The sequence below is a fragment of the Cyanistes caeruleus genome, chromosome 1, assembly GCF_971803275.1.
Source record: "Cyanistes caeruleus chromosome 1, bCyaCae1.hap1.1, whole genome shotgun sequence".
Classification (NCBI taxonomy): domain Eukaryota; kingdom Metazoa; phylum Chordata; class Aves; order Passeriformes; family Paridae; genus Cyanistes; species Cyanistes caeruleus.
In genome coordinates, this window is record NC_141701.1 from 151,823,484 (window position 1) to 151,840,903 (window position 17,420).

The 17,420-nt window shown below is 48.3% G+C and overlaps 1 protein-coding gene across 3 annotated transcripts in view; it reads right to left on the reverse strand.

Moving 5' to 3' along the window:
* The window catches only part of SETD2 (SET domain containing 2, histone lysine methyltransferase), a 56,423-nt gene extending 40,932 nt beyond the window's left edge, over positions 1–15,491 (reverse strand). For 2 of the 3 annotated variants that reach the window (XR_015275388.1, XM_086847556.1), the window contains exons 1-2: positions 15,090–15,491; positions 3,154–3,169 (exon numbers count right to left, since the gene is read on the reverse strand). Coding sequence is in view for 2 of the 3 variants with exons in the window: in XM_086847556.1 (XP_086703682.1) it covers positions 3,154–3,169; positions 15,090–15,127 (54 nt within the window). In the remaining variant the exon portion in view is untranslated. Of the gene's footprint in view, positions 1–3,153; positions 5,963–15,089 lie in introns of those variants that run through there. The other variant, XM_086847489.1, reaches the window with a different exon arrangement.
* Between the last annotated feature and the right edge of the window lie 1,929 nt (positions 15,492–17,420).

Here is a 17,420-nt window from a genome sequence, read left to right on the forward strand (position 1 = left end):
AGGGCCTGAAGGGGCTCCAGGAGAGCTGGAGAGGGACTGGGGACAAGGGATGGAGGGACAGGAGACAGGGAATGGCTCCCACTGCTTGGATTTTGGGATATTGGGAAGGAATTCCTGGCTGGGATGGAATTCCCAGAGCAGCTGGGGCTGCCCCTGGATCCCTGGCAGTGCCCAAGGCCAGGCTGGATGGGTTTGGAGCAGCCTGGGACAGTGGGAGGTGTCCCTGCCATGGCAGGGGTGGCACTGGATGTTCCTGAAGGTCCCTTCCCACCTAAACCATTCTGGAATTTGATTCCAGCACAAACCAGACCAACAGCACTTACAGCAGGAATTGAAACCCCATCCTTTCCCACCTCCCCCAACAGCCTTCTCCCGGGCATCAGTAATTCCTGCAAGTTCCCAGGCACCGGCCTAGACCAGCATTAATTAACAACTCCCCAAGAATTCCCATCAGGACCCAGCGGTGCGCGATGACTCCGTCACCTCTGGATCAACCGACTGTTCCAAGCTCCATGTGCTTCCCACCAGGAGGTTCTGGCCCAGGAGCTCACCCAGCACCTTTTCAGAGCCCACAGCACCCTGCATTCACCCATTTCTCCCTCTGTTTTAAATCTTAGAGCTCATCTGTGTCCCAGGAATAAAACCCAGGAATAAAACCCTGGAGAAGATAAAGTGGGAAAAAAGGGCCTTGTCATCAACAGTCCCTACTTCCTAAAATCCAAACTGCGTCAGAATCGTGGAATTCCAGAATGGTTTGGGTTGAAGGGACCCTCAGGATCATCCCATTCCACCCCTGCCATGTTCAAGGACACCTCCCACCATCCCAGGCTGCTCCAAACCCTGTCCAGCCCGGCCTTGGGCACTTCCAGGGATCCAGGGGCAGCCACAGCTGCTCTGGGAATTCCATTTTGTGTGTTAACCTTAATTCCACTGGAAAGAGTCGTATCCAAATTGTCCAGAGCCGGGTTCTGCTGCCGTAGCTCTTTTGGCAAGAGCAGCAGTTTCCTGCAGCCCCCTGTGAATTATTAAGGATTTTGTTATCCTTTAACTCATGGAAAACAAGGTGGAGCTGCCCAGGCTTGAGGCACCGCAGTAAATGATTAAATGAGACATTGGTGGACTGGAAATCCCGGGTTTTTTTGCACCCTGGGACATCACATATCCAAAAAAATCCTCCTTTTCAACACATTGGGGGTTTTATTGTCAGGGCCTTTTAATGGTCATTCCATGACCTGTCCTGGTGACCCAACCCAGCACCACTCTGGATCTGCAGCAGCAAATTCCCTTCAGCGTGGGAAAACTGGGAAATCCGTGGTTTTTAAGAGTGGACATTTCAGGGACGGTTTTAAAGGAGTTTCATGGCTAAAAGGCCACCCAAAACATTGACTTTGGGAAAAAGGAGCATCTCCAGCTCTGAAATGGGCTCCTCTCACCACAACCACCTCCACAAAGTCCTGCTGAAAATGCCATCCCTGTTTTCCAGAGAATCCACACAAGCGATCCCGGGAATAAACCACAAGTTTATATCAATTAATTCATGGAAGAATGAAGGAGGAAATGAACGCTGCTGAGACCAGGAGTTCAGCCTACTGAAAAGTGAGGAAAGAACATTTTGGGGAATTCCTGGATCAGTTATTATCCTTACAACCAGAAATTCCCATTTTTTCTTTACTCCAACCTGCGAAGATAGAAGCGAGCAGGTTCCTCCACAACCACACCCTGAAAGACCTGAACCCAAATTCTTATCAGGGATAGGATTCTTTAATAATATCAATTATAAATAATAAATTAATAAATTTATATCAATTACTAATAATAAATTAATAAATGTATAGGTAAAAATATTGGAAATTCAGGGAATCGGCATTTCGGAGTTTTCCTTCTTGCCAAAATTTTGGTGCCATTATTTTAAGTGTCAAAAATCAAAAAAAATTTGTGTTTGATCAAAATCCTTCTCATTTCAAGCACAACAGCTTTGAAAGAATGGGAATAAGGGGGTTTGGATAGATCCTACTCTTCCCAAAAATTGCTGCCACATTTCCATTCCTCCCCTTCCCACAGCCAGAGCTGACACATTCCAGGATATTTTCCCTCATGTGTTCACCCCTTCCAGGGACTTTTTTTCCTTAAAATACAATTTCCAGAATTTGAAATGCACTCCGCAGGTAACTTGGAAAATCTCCTAGCTGGGAATTACTGGAAAAGCTCTCCAGGAGAAGAGGAATTTTCCTTCTCCTCATGTTTTATCGAAAGGGAACGTTACCCAAAATAGAGAAAAAAGCACATCCAAAATGATTAACAGCTCTCATTCCAAAGGCAGGAGATTAAAATCTATCCCAGGCCTCCAAGTTTTCTCTTTTCCCAATAAATTCATTGAGTCACAGGCAGCAAAACTCATTATTTTTACAAATTAAGTCTTTAAATAATCAGCACCAACCCACACCGAGCTGTGCCATCACCTCCCGTGTGCTTGTGGCACGAGTGGTACTGGAATTACTGCCCTTCCTTCCCAAATTTAATGGGAATTACTGCCCTTCCTTCCCAAATTTAATAGGAATTATAGTCCCAAATTCCCAAATTTAATGGGAATTATTGTCCCCCATTCCCAAATTTAAAGGGAATTATTGCCCCTCATTCCCAAATTTAATGGGAATTATTGCCCCTCATTCCCAAATTCAATGGGAATTATTGTCCCCCATTCCCAAATTTAATGGGTATTGTCCCCCATTCCCAAATTTGAGTTATTGCCCCTCCTCATCAAATTTAATGAAAATTATTGCCCCCCATTCCCAAATTTAATGGGAATTATCACCCCTCCTTCCCAAATTTAATGGGAATTATTGCCCCTCATTCCCAAATTTAATGGGAATTACTGCCCTTCCCAAATTTTATGGGAATTATTGCCTTTCCTTTCAAAATTTAATAAAAATTATTGCCCCTCATTCCCAAATTTAACAGGGATTATTGGCCCTTATTCCCAAATTTTATGGAATTATTGCCCTTCCTTCCCAAAAGTAGCCAGAGGAATCCCAGAAAAGCATCCACTTGCTTTATCCAGCCCCTCAGCGGCTCCGGATTCATGGAATTTCTCAACCAAACCAACCCAGCCGGGCTCACAGGAGAGCCGGGAATGTCGGAATTTCTTTTACTCACCTCATTTTCTTCTTCTCTATCGAGATCCAGCCGGGGAAACATGGAAAAAAAAAACAGGGAAAGGAGGTGTGAACACCAGAAAGGAGCAGGAAATGTAACAGAGGCCATGTGGATTTGGAATGGGATTGGACTCGGAGCCGGGGCAGCACCCAGACACAAACCCGGCTCCGAGGAGAGCCCAGCACAGCTGGGAGGCTCCAAAATTCCCTGGAAAACCCCACATGGATTAGGACAGAGCAAACCTTTTTGGAGAGAACTGGTTTGGTGTTGATTCCAGTTATTCCTGCAGGAATAAAACCCACCAAAAAAAAGTGGTTGGAAAAGGTGGATTTGGGATTCTTTCTGTTTGAATACTTCCCTCAATAACTGAAAGTTTCTGCCTCCCGAGACAGGAATTAAAGATTTTAACGAAGGTCTGAGCGCTGTGCACCTGCCCTGGCTAATTTGCATAATTAATCCTTATTTTGGCAGCTTGAAAATGGATTAATTAGGATCATTCTCCTGCTGAGCCGACAGGAAAGTTGGGAAAACCTAACTTTCCACTCGATTTCTCTGCTCCGATCCCGCAGCGAAGTCGTTTCTCCCCAGGGAAGGAGAAGGAACAGGAACACAACTCCCTCTCCTCGCTCGATTCCTTGGAGTGTGCCAGGGAATTCCTGGGCCCTACCACCACACCTGAGCCAAGACTCATCCCAGAGATCCCAAAATCCCTCTCCAGCGCTCCGACACAGCTCAGAGCCGGAATTTTCCTACATTTCATCGGCTTTGTGGTGACAAAGCCAAAGATTTCCACCTCAAGCATCAGCTCCGTGAGAAATATCCAATTCTGGAAGAAAAAGTCCGAAGTTTCGTTAGGGAGCGAGCCGGACGCGGTGACGGCACAAGGACCCCCCGCGTTCCCACGGATCGGCGAGCGGGAGCTGGGATCAAAGGGATGTGCTGGGAAGAACATCCCAGAAATTCCCCACGGGAATATTCTCCTGCCTTTCCAGAGGCTCCCATCCAACTGATCCAACGGAATTGACCCAATGGCTTCAATTCCATCCAGGGAACCCCAAGGCGGGAATTCCGACCTGCGGATGGGATCTCACGGGGCCAGGCGAGCCAGGAATTCCAAATCCCGCGGATCCGGCAGCGCTTTGGCTGGAATTCAAGCCTAAAAGGAGCTTACAGTTTCAGGATCAGCAGGAGTTTGGGAATTTCAGGAAGCGTCACGTGGCCCCCGGGGCTGGATTTGAGGTTCTGTGGGGTCAGCGCTCCACAAAAAGCTGGAATTTGAGGATTTAAGGGTCTTTCCCAACCTCGGTGATTCCAGGAGGATTTTCCAGCCTTCCTAAGCAGAGGCAGCAGGGAATTAGGACCACCAGATGGAAGCTGAGGGTTCCAAAGTGCAAAGAACTCTCTTTATCCACAAAAATCCATCTTAAATCAGCTGGGAGAAAGGTAATTAAATTTCCTATTTATAATTAATAACAAGGATAATTAATGACAAGGAGAAAAGAGTTGGGATCGTTCAAATCCCAGAAAAATCAGCAGGAAAAGGAGAGGAATAAGGTGATTCCCATCCCTGGAAGGGTTTGAAGGTGTCCCTGGCTGGGAGAGGATGATCCCATTCCAACCCAATCCATTTGGGATTCTGGGATTCCATCCATTAAAATAAAAGGTGTCGACCTTCCTCAAAGCTGGATTATGGATCCCATTTCTTTCCCAGCCTCTTCCTTCTCCCCAAACCAAAAAAAAAAAAATATTCCCATAAAAATAGAATTCCAAAATTAGGGAATGCGCTGCCGTTCCCTCAGGAACCTCGTGCCAAATTCCTCCCACGCCGAGATGGAGTTACGTAAAACCCCCTTGCTCCAACCTCTGATCCATCCCAATATTACAGGGATTTTCCAGCACTTTTCCAGCTCCACGGGTCTGGAGCAATTCCCTCCGCTGCACTTTGCTCCCTGCAGGCACCAAAAATCAACCCGGGATGAAAATGAACGTGGAATTCCTGAACTTTTGGGGCTCCTTCCTGGGAAAATCGGGAGAAAAGGGTCGGTAAAATCCGAATTATTCAAGTCAAACACCCCGAGGAGCGCGAAGGAAATTGTAAAAATTAACCTAAAAAACCACAAATTCAAGCAAAGAACAAAAAAACAACCCCGGCACCTTTGATCTTTGATCCGTTTCCAGCTGCTCGGTGCCTTCCTTTTGTCCAAAAAACAAAAATCCAACAAAAATTAAATTCCAGGAAAAGCTTTTTTAAGGCTACACAACCTTAAATTTATAACAAATATCAAATTTATATCAAAATTCTTTACATGGGCCACATTTCTATTAATTTTTTTTATACATGGAGCCACATTTCAACCAAAATTCTTTATCTGAGGCCACATTTCGATCAAAATTCCCTACGTGGAGCCAGATTTTGACCAAAATTCCTTCTCTGGAGCCATATTTTGATTAAAAAAATTCAATATTTTAACTTTATCAGCTTCTCTCCCGATGGAAACATCCCACTTTTGTCACAGGAATGGTGATAAAAAGTAAAATTGGTGAGAAATTTGTGATAAAAAATAATAAAAAAAAAAATATAAAAAATGGTGATAAAGTAAAATTTAATTTGAATTCCAGGGTTCAGCAGCTCCAGCGTTTCTTGGTGCTTCACCAGGTTGAGCTGAAGGAGTTTTTTCTCTTTTTCAAGTGCAAGCCACACAATAATTGGAATTTTATCCTGCTTTTCCTTATGCAAAAGGAGCCCCAAAAATGCCCACAGGCTTCTAAAGTGTAAAAGACAAAACTTGAGGAGCCTCTTCTCCCTTAAATCCTGAGGTTTTGCTCTTTTCTTCCCTTTAAAAGAGGAAAATCAGGAAGCCTGGAGCTTTTTTTTATCTAAGTCTCAGCAGCCAGAGCTGAAAAGGGCCATTCCCAGCAGGAATTCAGCTCAGGAATTCCCAGGGATCCATCTCAAAGCCACCTCCATGTGCAAAGAAAGGGAAGAAAATGCAAAAGCTCAGCTCAGGAAATCGGGATTTAACCTGTTTTGTTTAGGCTGGGTCAGCCAAAAATATCCTGGATGCAGCTGGAATTCCGTGGATCATCACCCTCATCCCGCCAGGAAGGCAACAAAACAAACCAATTTCGGGTGGAATATTTGGAATTCCAGCAGGATCCTGAAGCCCAGAAGGAATTATCCATTATTATCCATTATTATCCATTATTATCCATTTTTTCCTGGATGCTGATGGAGAGCTGCATCCGTGGGTTCCTGCTGGGAATGCAAATCCCTGGAAACTGGGGAGGAAATTCCATCTCTGCTTCTCTCCTTAATTCCAGAATTCCAGGGACCTTAAAGCTCATCCCATTCCCAGCCCTGCCCTGAGCACCTTCCACTATCCCAGGTTGTTCCCAGCCCTTGGACACTTCCAGGGATGGAACATCCAGAGTTTTTTTCTGGGAAAACTGCTCCAGGGCCTCGCTCCCCTCACAGCCAGATCCCGAATTTTCCCTCAATTCCCATCCTCCAGACCGCAGGATTTGCTGGAACACCCCCAGGCCTGAAGGGCCTTTGCTCCCACATTTATGAATCCCTAAAGTGGGATAAAAACCAAGGAAAAAAGTGCAGCTGTCCCTGTGTTTCATGGAATATTCATGGAGAAATTTCATGGAATACTGGGAGGAATTCCTGGGAATTCCTTTGTGCGGGTTTTTAATATCCTGACGTGTCCCCGCTCCCAAAAACAGCGCAGTGCAAATGGAGAATGGACAGGCAGGAAAAGAGTTGGGAAGTTAACAGGGAATCCTGCTCCTTCCCAAAAAAAAACCATGGAAAGGCATGTGGAGAGGGAAAATTCCTGGGAAAAATCTTATTTAACCAGGAGCTGGAATCCAAGCTGGAAAATGAGGTCAGGGTGAAGCAGCACGTCCCCAAATCCAGCTCTCCTGCTTCCCAAAATCCCCATTTCCATCCCAAAATCCCCATTTCCATCCCAAAATCCCCATTTCCAACATTCCCACCCAGGGTTTGGAGCTGGAAGTTTGGAGCAAGGGAAGTGAATCCGTTTCTGCTGGAATAGGAAAGAGGAGGGAGGATTGGATATTCCAGGGAAAAGAAGGAGACAAATGTGTTGAAAATAGGGATTTATCCTTTCATTCATAAAAATCAGGAGGAGCTGAGTGACTTAATTTATCAATTATTAATAATATTAATTATTATAATATTACTTTGTAAATTATTAATAATTACTTAATTATTCCACAATTTATCTGTTGAATTTTAGAGAAGTCAAGATGTGCTCCAGGAAAAAGATCCAGTAAAGAAACAAATATCCAAAATTTCTCTGCTCCTTCCTCCAACTGCCTGAGAATTCCCAAAGTCCCTCCAATTCCTGTTTTTCCCCAAGGAAAAAATTCCACCTGAAATCCAATACAGGAATCAAGAAATTCCACCTGAAATCCAATACAGGAATCAAGAAATTCCACCTGAAATCCTGACAGGAATCAAGAAATTCCACCTGAAATCCTGACAGGAATCAAGGGAAAAATTCCTCCTGAAATCCTGAAAGGAATAAAGAAATTCCACCTGAAATCCTGACAGGAATCAAGGAAGAAATTCCACCTGAAATCCTGACAGGAATCAAAAAATTCCACCTGAAATCCTGACAGGAATCAAGGAAGAAATTCCACCTGAAATCCAATACAGGAATCAAGAAATTCCTCCTGAAATCCTGACAGGAATCAAGAAATTCCACCTGAAATCCTGACAGGAATCAAGAAATTCCACCTGAAATCCTGACAGGAATCAAGAAATTCCTTCCTGAAATCCTGACAGGAATCAAGAAATTCCACCTGAAATCCAACAGGAATCAAGGGAAAAATTCCTCCTGAAATCCTGAAAGGAATCAAGAAATTCCTTCCTGAAATCCTGACAGGAATCAAGAAATTCCACCTGAAATCCAACAGGAATCAAGGGAAAAATTCCTCCTGAAATCCTGAAAGGAATAAAGAAATTCCACCTGAAATCCTGACAGGAATCAAGAAAATAGAGGCACAAATCCCCACTGGAATTTAAAGCTCTTGGAAAACTTTTCCCTCTCCTCCTCCTCCTCCTCTGGGAGCAGGGAAGGAGATTCCAGCAGCACCTTCCCATAAATCCATGGAATTTAGCACGGGATCTAATCCCTGCCTCAAATCCCTCCTCGGGCACAAAGAGCAATCCAAGGAAAAATCTCACAGGGAAAAAAAGAACTGGAACTGCCTGAAATTCCCAAATTCTGGAACATCCTGAATCCCTCCAGTATCCACACACAGGGCAGCACCTCCAGGATGATTCCCATGGATTTCCCCCTCTGGAATACAACGGGAGGGATGGACAGGCGGGAATTCCAACCCAAAATCCACACAAAAACCCAGCTGTCCAAAGAAATCCCAAAATCCACATTAAATCTAAAATTCCATGGAAATTTTGGCTACAGAGCAGCCAAGGATGTCCTTTCACTCCGGATTTTCCACCCCCTCACACTCACAATTCCTAATTCAAATTAAAAACGTCCTAAATCCAAAGTTAGGCCGGACTTAAAGCTCAGGCTCAGTTCCACCACCAAAACATTTCTACTTCCAGGACTGAAAATTTATGAATTAGTGGGAATAGCAGGGAATTTTTGCCGATTTTTTACCAATTTTTTATCATTTTGCTCAAACCCCAAAATTATCTGTGCCCGGAGAAAATTCCTCCTTTTTTAAGTTGCTCTTTGTAAATTCCTCAATTTAAGTTTAAATAGATTTCAGCAGGAAAAGGATTTTGGGAGGAAGTTCTGGAAGCTGAAAACTTGAGGAATTTAGGAATTTTAAAAGAATAAAGATAATAATCAGGAAAATCCCAATAATTAGGAAAAATAATCAGGAAAATCTCAATTTACTTACAATTGTTATCAGGGACCGAGACAGGGATTCACTCCCAAGGATTGGGATCCATTCCCAAGGATGGAGATTCATTTCCAAGGACTGGGATCCATTCCCAAGGATGAGGATCCATTCCCAAGGATCGGGATTCACTCCCAAGGATTGAGATTAATTTCCAAGGACTGGGATCCATTCCCAAGGATTGGGATTAACTCCCAAGGACTGGGATCCATTCCCAAGGATTTGGATTCACTCCCAAGGATTGGGATCCATTCCCAAGGATGAGGATTCACTCCCAAGAACTGAGATTAATTTCCAAGGACTGGGATCCATTCTCAAGGATTGGGATTCACTCCCAAGGATTGGGATTCACTCCCAAGGATTTGGGTCCATTCCCAAGGATTGGGATTAACTCCCAAGGATTTGGATCCATTCCCAAGGATGGAGATTCACTCCCAAGGATTGGGATCCATTCCCAAGGATGGAGATTCATTTCCAAGGACTGGGATCCATTCCCAAGGATGAGGATTCATTCCCAAGGATTGGGATCCATTCCCAAGGATGGAGATTCATTTCCAAGGATTTGGATTCACTCCCAAGGACTGGGATCCATTCCCAAGGACTGGGATCCATTCCCAAGGATCGGGATTCACTCCCAAGGATTGAGATTAATTTCCAAGGACTGGGATCCATTCCCAAGGATTGGGATTCACTCCCAAGGATTGGGATCCATTCCAAAGGATGAGGATTCACTCCCAAGGATTTGGGTCCATTCCCAAGGATTGGGATTCACTCCCAAGGATGAGGATTCACTCCCAAGGATTGGGATTCACTCCCAAGGACTGGGATCCATTCCCAAGGATTGGGATTAACTCCCAAGGATTGGGATCCATTCCCAAGGATGAGGATTCACTCCCAAGGATTGGGATTAATTTCCAAGGATTGGGATCCATTCCCAAGGATCGGGATTCACTCCCAGCACCTGGACAGGCAGAGGTTCTGAGACTCCACCTGAGCTGAGCAAAAAATTTGGGATTTGTGCTGAAAATCAGGGAAAAAACTCCTGGAGCAGCAAAGCCCCTCCCTCAGAGGGGGAGGATTTGGGAATGGCTCCAGGATCCAGCACTTGCTGCTTTCCCAGGAAAACTGGGAATTTTCCCGGAATGAGGCAGCGAATTCCAAGCTGGATCTTCTGGAGCCTGAATGACATCACCCCCCCAGGCACTGCTCGGCACCTTTGTCTCCCAAAATCCCTGGAAAACAAGGAATTCTCTCTTTGGGAAGTTCCCAACATCCCTAAAAAAAAAGGAGCCATCCCTGTCCTCTCCATCCCGAGATTTTGAGGTAAAACCGTGGAATTTTAGTGCAACACCAAATATTCCCAAAATTCAGCAAAGCCCCAAATGTCCCGTTCTGAACCCAAACTCTTCCCAAATTTATCAATGGAATAAAGAAATATATGGAAATAAGTGGAAATAAATAGAAATAAATTGAAATAAATGGAAATAAATGGAAATAAATAGAAAAAATTGAAATAAATTGAAATAAATAAAAATAAATAAAAATAAATTTTAAAAAATTGAAATAAATTGAAATAAATTGAAATAAATAGAAATAAATCAAAAGAAACACAGAGAAATCAAAATAAATAGATATAAAGTGTAATAAATGCCAATACATAGAAATAAATGGAAATAAATGGAAATAAGTTGAAATAAATAGAAATAAATCAAAAGCAATAGAAAGAAATCAAAATAAATAGAAATAAATATCAATACATCAAAATAAATGGAAACAAATCAAAATAAATAGAGAAAAATAGAGAGAAATAGAAAGAAGTCAAAATAAACTGTAATAAATTGAAATAAATCGAAATAAATACAGAGAAAAATAGAAACAAATAGATGTAAATAGAAATAAATAAATAGGAATAAGTAGGAATAAGTAGGAATAAATAGAAATAAATAGAAATAAATAGAAATAAATAGAAATAAAGAAATAGAAATAAAGAAATAGAAATAAAGAAATAGAAATAAATAAATAGAAATAAGTCTAAATTCTCCAAGGATTTCTTTCTTACCCAATTATAGCTGAAGTTTAACATCCTGGGATTTTGCCCAGCAGGAGCAGGGACACCTTGGGAATTGCTCCCAATTCCACAGGAGAGGATAAATCCCTTTCATGCTCCTTTACACCAGAAATTTCCCATAAAATTCCAAGCTGGGAACGTCGTGCAGGCAAGCACGAGGCACCAGGAGCAGGCAAAGCTCCAAAAAACACCAAGAACCAGGCTCTGGAATTTTTTCGTGTTGGATTTCCACTCCAATTCTGGAATTCCAGATTAATTCTGGAATTATAAAGGTGCTGGGGAAGCTGGAAAATCTTGGAGCAATCCAAAGGGAATCCACTGGAAATGGGGCTCCTGATCCAGGCTGATGCCTCTTCCTCACGTCAGTATTTTGGGATCAAATTTGGACTCCTGGCTTGGATTCTCCTGAATTTTAGGTCCAGTTCCAAGTCATTCCCTCTGGGGTGGATCCCAAAAAGCTGAATTTCGCAGGAGAGGTGCAGTCACAGGGATTGAGCATTTTTAGGGAAGTTTACCTCCAAAAAATGGGAAAAGTCAGGCAAAAAAAATCAGGGAAAAAGGAAATATTCTACCTAATAAAATGTTCTACCAACATTCCATCAACCAGAGCCACACCTGGACGTCCTCAAGACATTTCCTCAAGGAATTCTCCAATTCTGGAAGGAAAAACACCCGTTAAAAACAGGTGTTGATAAATCCTCTCTTCCCTTCTACATATCCAAGAAATCAGATTTAAAATTGCCCTGAGAAGCTCCAGCTGCCCCATTCCTGGAAACGTCCCAGGTCAGGATCCCAAAGCCAAAGATATAAAGTGAATTTTCCTTAACTAATCCAACTTTCCAGACACATTAAAGCTGGAAAACCCCTGGATAGAAACCCCTGGAAAACCTCAGGCAGCCAGAGTCAAGTTTTTCCCTTTCCTCTCTCCATCCCAACAGCCCATCATTAATAAATCATGGGACCATCATTAATAAAAGGAGGAGCATTCCAAGGGAATTGCAGGTGGAAAACTCAGCCAGGTGGATCAGGAGGTGCTCCAGGATCCGAAGGTGGCTGTTCCACCACAGCCTGTGCCGAGGGAACCGACCCCCTGGGATGGTTTCCATCAGGGAAAGGCAGAAAACAGAATCCAGATTCCCAGAAAAACCAGCCAGTCCCAAAGTGACACCGACAGGGAACAGCCTGGGAGACTCTACAGTATGAACATCAAAAATAAAATCCTTGGCAACAGCCACAGCCAAAATCCTGGAGCTCCAGACTGTCGGAATCCGTATCAAAACCGAAGGAATCCGCTCTGATCCTAAATCCCAACCCTCCAAAGCACCCGGCACGGGCCCACAGGGATCACCGGCGTGCCTGGGAAAGCATCTTCCCCCAAAATGGAGCTGAATTCCCGTTGGGAGCTCTCCAGGAGCAGATGGATGAATGCAGCTGCCATTGTGACAAAAGGAAAAGAAATCCTTGGAGTCCCAGCACGGAGGGGTCGCCGCTCCAAGAGGTTCCTGCACCCTCAGGATGGCAAATCTTGGAATGTTCTCCCAGGAAACAGCAGTTGAAGCGGCTGCTGCTCACGGCAGGATACAAACATCCATCGGTGTCCATCGGGAACAGCTTGTCCAGAGCAGCTGGGGCTGCCCCAGATTCCTGGGAATGCCCAAGGCCAGGTTGGACAGGGCTTGGAGCAGCCTGGGACAGTGGGAGGTGTCCCTGGGTGAGCTTTGAGGTCCTTTCCAACCCAAACCATCCAGGATTCTAAGCAGCTCCACGGAGAAGCTCCATGTGGAACGTGGTGGTGGCAGCTCCCAGCTCTGGGAATTGGGTTGGCCCAAATTTAAGCATCCAAAGAGTCAAGGAGACCTGGTTCTGCTGGATACCGGAGCTCCCAGGAATCCGAGCTCTGCTTGATGAGCGGACACGGAGAGCGACACACGAGGCAAAAACGAGCCAGAGTTCCTTCCCCACAGGAAAATCCCAGTGAAAGCCGTCGGCTCCCGGCTCAGCATCCGCCTGCTCCCCAGCCTGGAGCTCCAGCTCATCCCTGGAAGTGCCCAGGGCCAGCTCAGATGGGGCTTGGAGCAGCCTGGGACAGTGGGAGGTGTCCCTGCCATGGGATGATCCTCAGGGCCCCTTCCCACCCAAACCATCCAGAGAGTAATTCCCAGCAAAAGGAAGGGATTCACCAGGCTCTGAACCCTCTCCAAGCAGCACAATCCCAACGTTCCGAGCTACCAAAGCAACTCATCCCAAAAAACCAACCCCGCACGTCCTTCCTCATCCCACCCCGCGGCGGGTACGGAACAGGGGAAGCCACAAGCGCCCCACAGCCGGCACGGTTCGCTGGGAATTCCGCTCTTCCCAAACACCCAACTGACCCTCAGACATTCCCAACAACCTTCAGCCAACCATCCCAAACCAACGTGGCTCGGACGCGGAGGGAACGCCGGGATTCGAGGTGGGGATGGGGAAACAACAACCCTAAAAACATCGGGAGACCTCCCACAAACTTTGTGAGTCCCAACACGGAACACCCAGCCCAAGGAAACCCCAAAATCAAGCAAATTAATCCATAATTCCATTAAAAAGTCGTCAGAGGAGCCGCTCCGGCTCCTTTCAACAGCCCAGGTTGGCGCCACTGGATATTTTTAGACAACAAACAGTGACGTGAGACAACCTGGACACTTCTGGACACCAAATTCCAAGTGCCAAACCAATCCCAAGCACGAGGATCCCTCCACACGCTCCAAATGACAAAGGCAAAACACGTGAATTAGCCTGAAAGTTTTGGGGTGAACAAGAGAGTCCTTTGGACCCAGAGGGTCTCCTGGGAAGGGATCATCCCAGCAAGGTTAAGCTGAAGTAAACCAGGATTTACTCCCATCCTGGGACAAAACACAACCCGGATTCCAAATGAAATCCTCCATTCCTCACTAATTTTAGAAGGCTCAGCCACCGGCACCGTTTCAGCTGCAATAAGGGGAAGCTGTTCCTCAGCTGCTCCAGGTGGGCACACGGGAAGAATTCACTCAAAAAAGGTTTGCTCTGTTGTCCCTGCTCGAAAAAAACACCGTTTTTAGCTTTGCCTCCAATCCGGCCATCGCTCTGGCAGGGGGTGCTCCGCGCCAGATCTCTGCTCCTTCCACCCCAGAGCTGGCAAAGTTTATGGAGCCCCTGAATCCTTCACCAAGGAAGTCTAAAAATGTAAAAATAGCGTTGAGAACCAGCGGGAAACGGGTTGGGGGGGAGAAGCCCAGCAGGGACGCAGTGACTTCTCATGAGAGGAGATAAAGCCGGAGGCCCTGGCGGGATCAAGGGGGTGGCTTGGTGAAATTCCCCATCCAGAGGAGAACCAGAGTTCCCGGCCATTAGGCTGCTCCCCCTTCCCTGGCTCCTTCCTCCTGGTAGAAAATGGGGTCAGGGCAGGGGCCGCCCGCGGGGAGAGAATCCCAGGGGTAAAAGCAAGACGAGGCTCGGTAACTAGAAAAAACAGCATTAATGATAACAATAATAATAATAATAATCAAGAAGGTACTGAAAAATGGCCCCGCGGGGAGGCCGGGACACGTCCGCACGCTCCGCCCGGCTCCCCCCGCGCACCCCCGGGCAGGGCCGGGACAGGGAAAGGGACACGGGCAAGGGGAACACGGCCCCCGAGCCCAGCCGAGCCGCCAGCCCCGCCGCGGCCGCTCCCGCCGCCCGCTCTCCGCCCTCCCCGCGCTCCCTGCCCGCCCTCCCCGCGCCCGCCCCGGCCGCGGCCATCACGCAAGGCCGGGGATGCGCGGCCTACCCCGGACCGGCGGGAGGACGGAGGGAAGGGGAAGGGAAAGGGCGGCGGTACAGGGAAAGAGAAGGGGCAAAAGGAACGGGAATGGGAAGGGGAACGGGAAGGGGAAGGGGCAGCGGCCCGGGTGCCGGCGGCCGCGCGGTGCCGGCGGGCCCGAGGCCGCGGAGGGCCCGCGCTTACTCCGGCGTGGGGTGCTCCGGGTCGTAGAAATCCCCCATGGTGGGTGGGCGGGCGCGGGGCTCCGCAAGTGCCCCCTGGCCGGGGAGGCCCCGCTCGCCCCGTCGGGGCTCCTCACATGGTCCGGCGGGGCCCCCCCGCCACCCGCGCCCAGCCCGGCCCGGCCCCGCCGCGATCCGCCCCGGCCGCCGGCTCCTCCTCCCGCGGCACCGCGCAGCACCGGGAGCCCTCCGGGAGCGGCCGCCGAGCCCCGGGCCACGCCGGCATCGGGCCCGCCGTGTCGGTCAGCCGCGGCTCCGCCGGGAATTCGCTCGGCACGCAGCGGAATCAGCCCCGAGATCGCCCAGGCCACGGCGGGGACGGCGCCGGAATCGGCCGCGGTGCCAGCGGGATCCCAGCGCGATCAGCCGCGGCACCGCCGGGACTTTATCGGGACCATCCTGGGAGCGGTGCAGGGATGGCACGGCGGAATCAGCCTGGGTGTCACTGGGATCCCAGCGGGATCAGCCGCGGGACTGGCGGCATCTCCTCCGGGTCAGCCGCAGAACCGGCAGGATCTCCCCGGGATCGCGCCTGGGTCACTGCCAGCAGCAGCCCCTCGGATTCCCCGGGATCACCAGGACCGCAGCAGCCTCACCCTGCGATCGCCACTGCAGGTTCAGCCACACTATTCCCGGGATCTCAGTGGGATTTCCCTGCAGGATCTCCTTGGGATCAGCCCTGGGATCCTCACCGGGAGCAGATGGGAGATCAGCGGGGATCAGCTGCAGGCCTGCCGGGATCACCGGGGCTACACCTGGATCGCTCCGGGGACAGGGCAGGATCTTCCCGGGATCTCTCAGCATCACGCTGGGATCACCCCCAGGACCTCACCAGGATCACACCCTGAGATCACACCCGGACACCAACACCCCTTAGCACCAAATCCCTGGGGCAGTTCCAGGCCCCATTTGCCCTAAAAATCATTAAAACCCCTCTTTTTTCCTTTCACAGGTCATTTCCCATCTTCCCGATCCGTGGGACAGCTCCTCCATGGAATGGTGCTGGAGCACTTCAGGAGACCCAGCTGCTTCTGGGATGTTTGTTCACGTGGAATCCTCCAAACCACATTTACAGCTTCCAAGACTGAGATTTCTGGGATTTCCCCAGATTTGGGAGCACGGTCTGGGCAGGAGGGACCCACAGGGATGAAGCGGGAAGCAGAGGAGGGGTGGGTATAAGGAAGGACAAAGAAAGGCTCAGTTCCAGTCCTCTGGAAGCGTTTTCTTGGGAAATCCAGCCTGGCCTGAATTCCCAGCAGCTTTTTCAGCCTCTGGAATTGGATCATTACAAGGAAAAGGTGATTTCTGGGATGTTCTCCAGGGCCCTTCCAAGGGCCAGGTGCTGTTATAGGAACAGAGGGAAGCTCCAGCAAGTTCCAGCAAACCGAGCACCGCGGGTTCGTTCCCTTTCCCAGTTTTCCATGGAAAATCTGGGATGCCCGAATGGGAGCTGCTCCCGCCATGGCTGGTGCTGGTTTTGGCAGCGGGAGGTTCCCCAGGACGCTGGAGCACAGGGCATTGAATTTGGGGTTTTCAGCTTCCCAAACCATCTGGAGGGAGCTGGAGGGGCTCATCCTGGAGCAGAGGCGGCTCAGGGGGCACCTCCTGGCTCCCTGCAATTCCCTGGGAGAAGGTTGGAGCCAGGAGGGGTCGGGCTCTGCTGACAGGACAAGAGGGAAGGGCCTCAAGGGGAGGTTTGGGTGGGATATTGGGAATATTCCCCCTGGAAAGGGCTCTCCAGGCCTGGCCCAGCTGCCCAGGGCAGAGGTGGAGTCTCCATTGTTGGAGGGATTTCAAAGCCCTGTGGATGTGGCACTTGGGGACACGGTCAGGGGTGGCCTTGGCAGTGCTGGGGGATGGTGGGACTTGTTCTTGGAGGGCTTTTCCAACCAAAACCATTCCGTGATTCCCCAGAAATGAATCTTTGTTTCATTCCCCTCTCCAGGCAGATCCAACAGGCCAAGCCATGACTTTGTTGCTCCAACGGGAACAAGCCCAGGAGAGCTTCAGCTGCAGCACCAGGAAAGAGGGAATCAGGAGCAGCCTGGCTTATCCACAGCAACCCCTGTGCCATGACCCTGCCTTTTCCAGAGGCTCAGGAAAACCACTGGTGCTGTTGGAACTCCCTGGCTCCCGGCCTGTCCAAACATCAGCATCGATCCCCAAAAACTCCCTGCCTGCCCAAAGGTTGGGTGCTTCGCTTTTCCCGCTGTTTATTTTGACAAATCCATGGTTGACACGGGCATGAGGCACTTCCTGAGGTGGCATTCCTTCGGGAATGCTGGGATCCAGG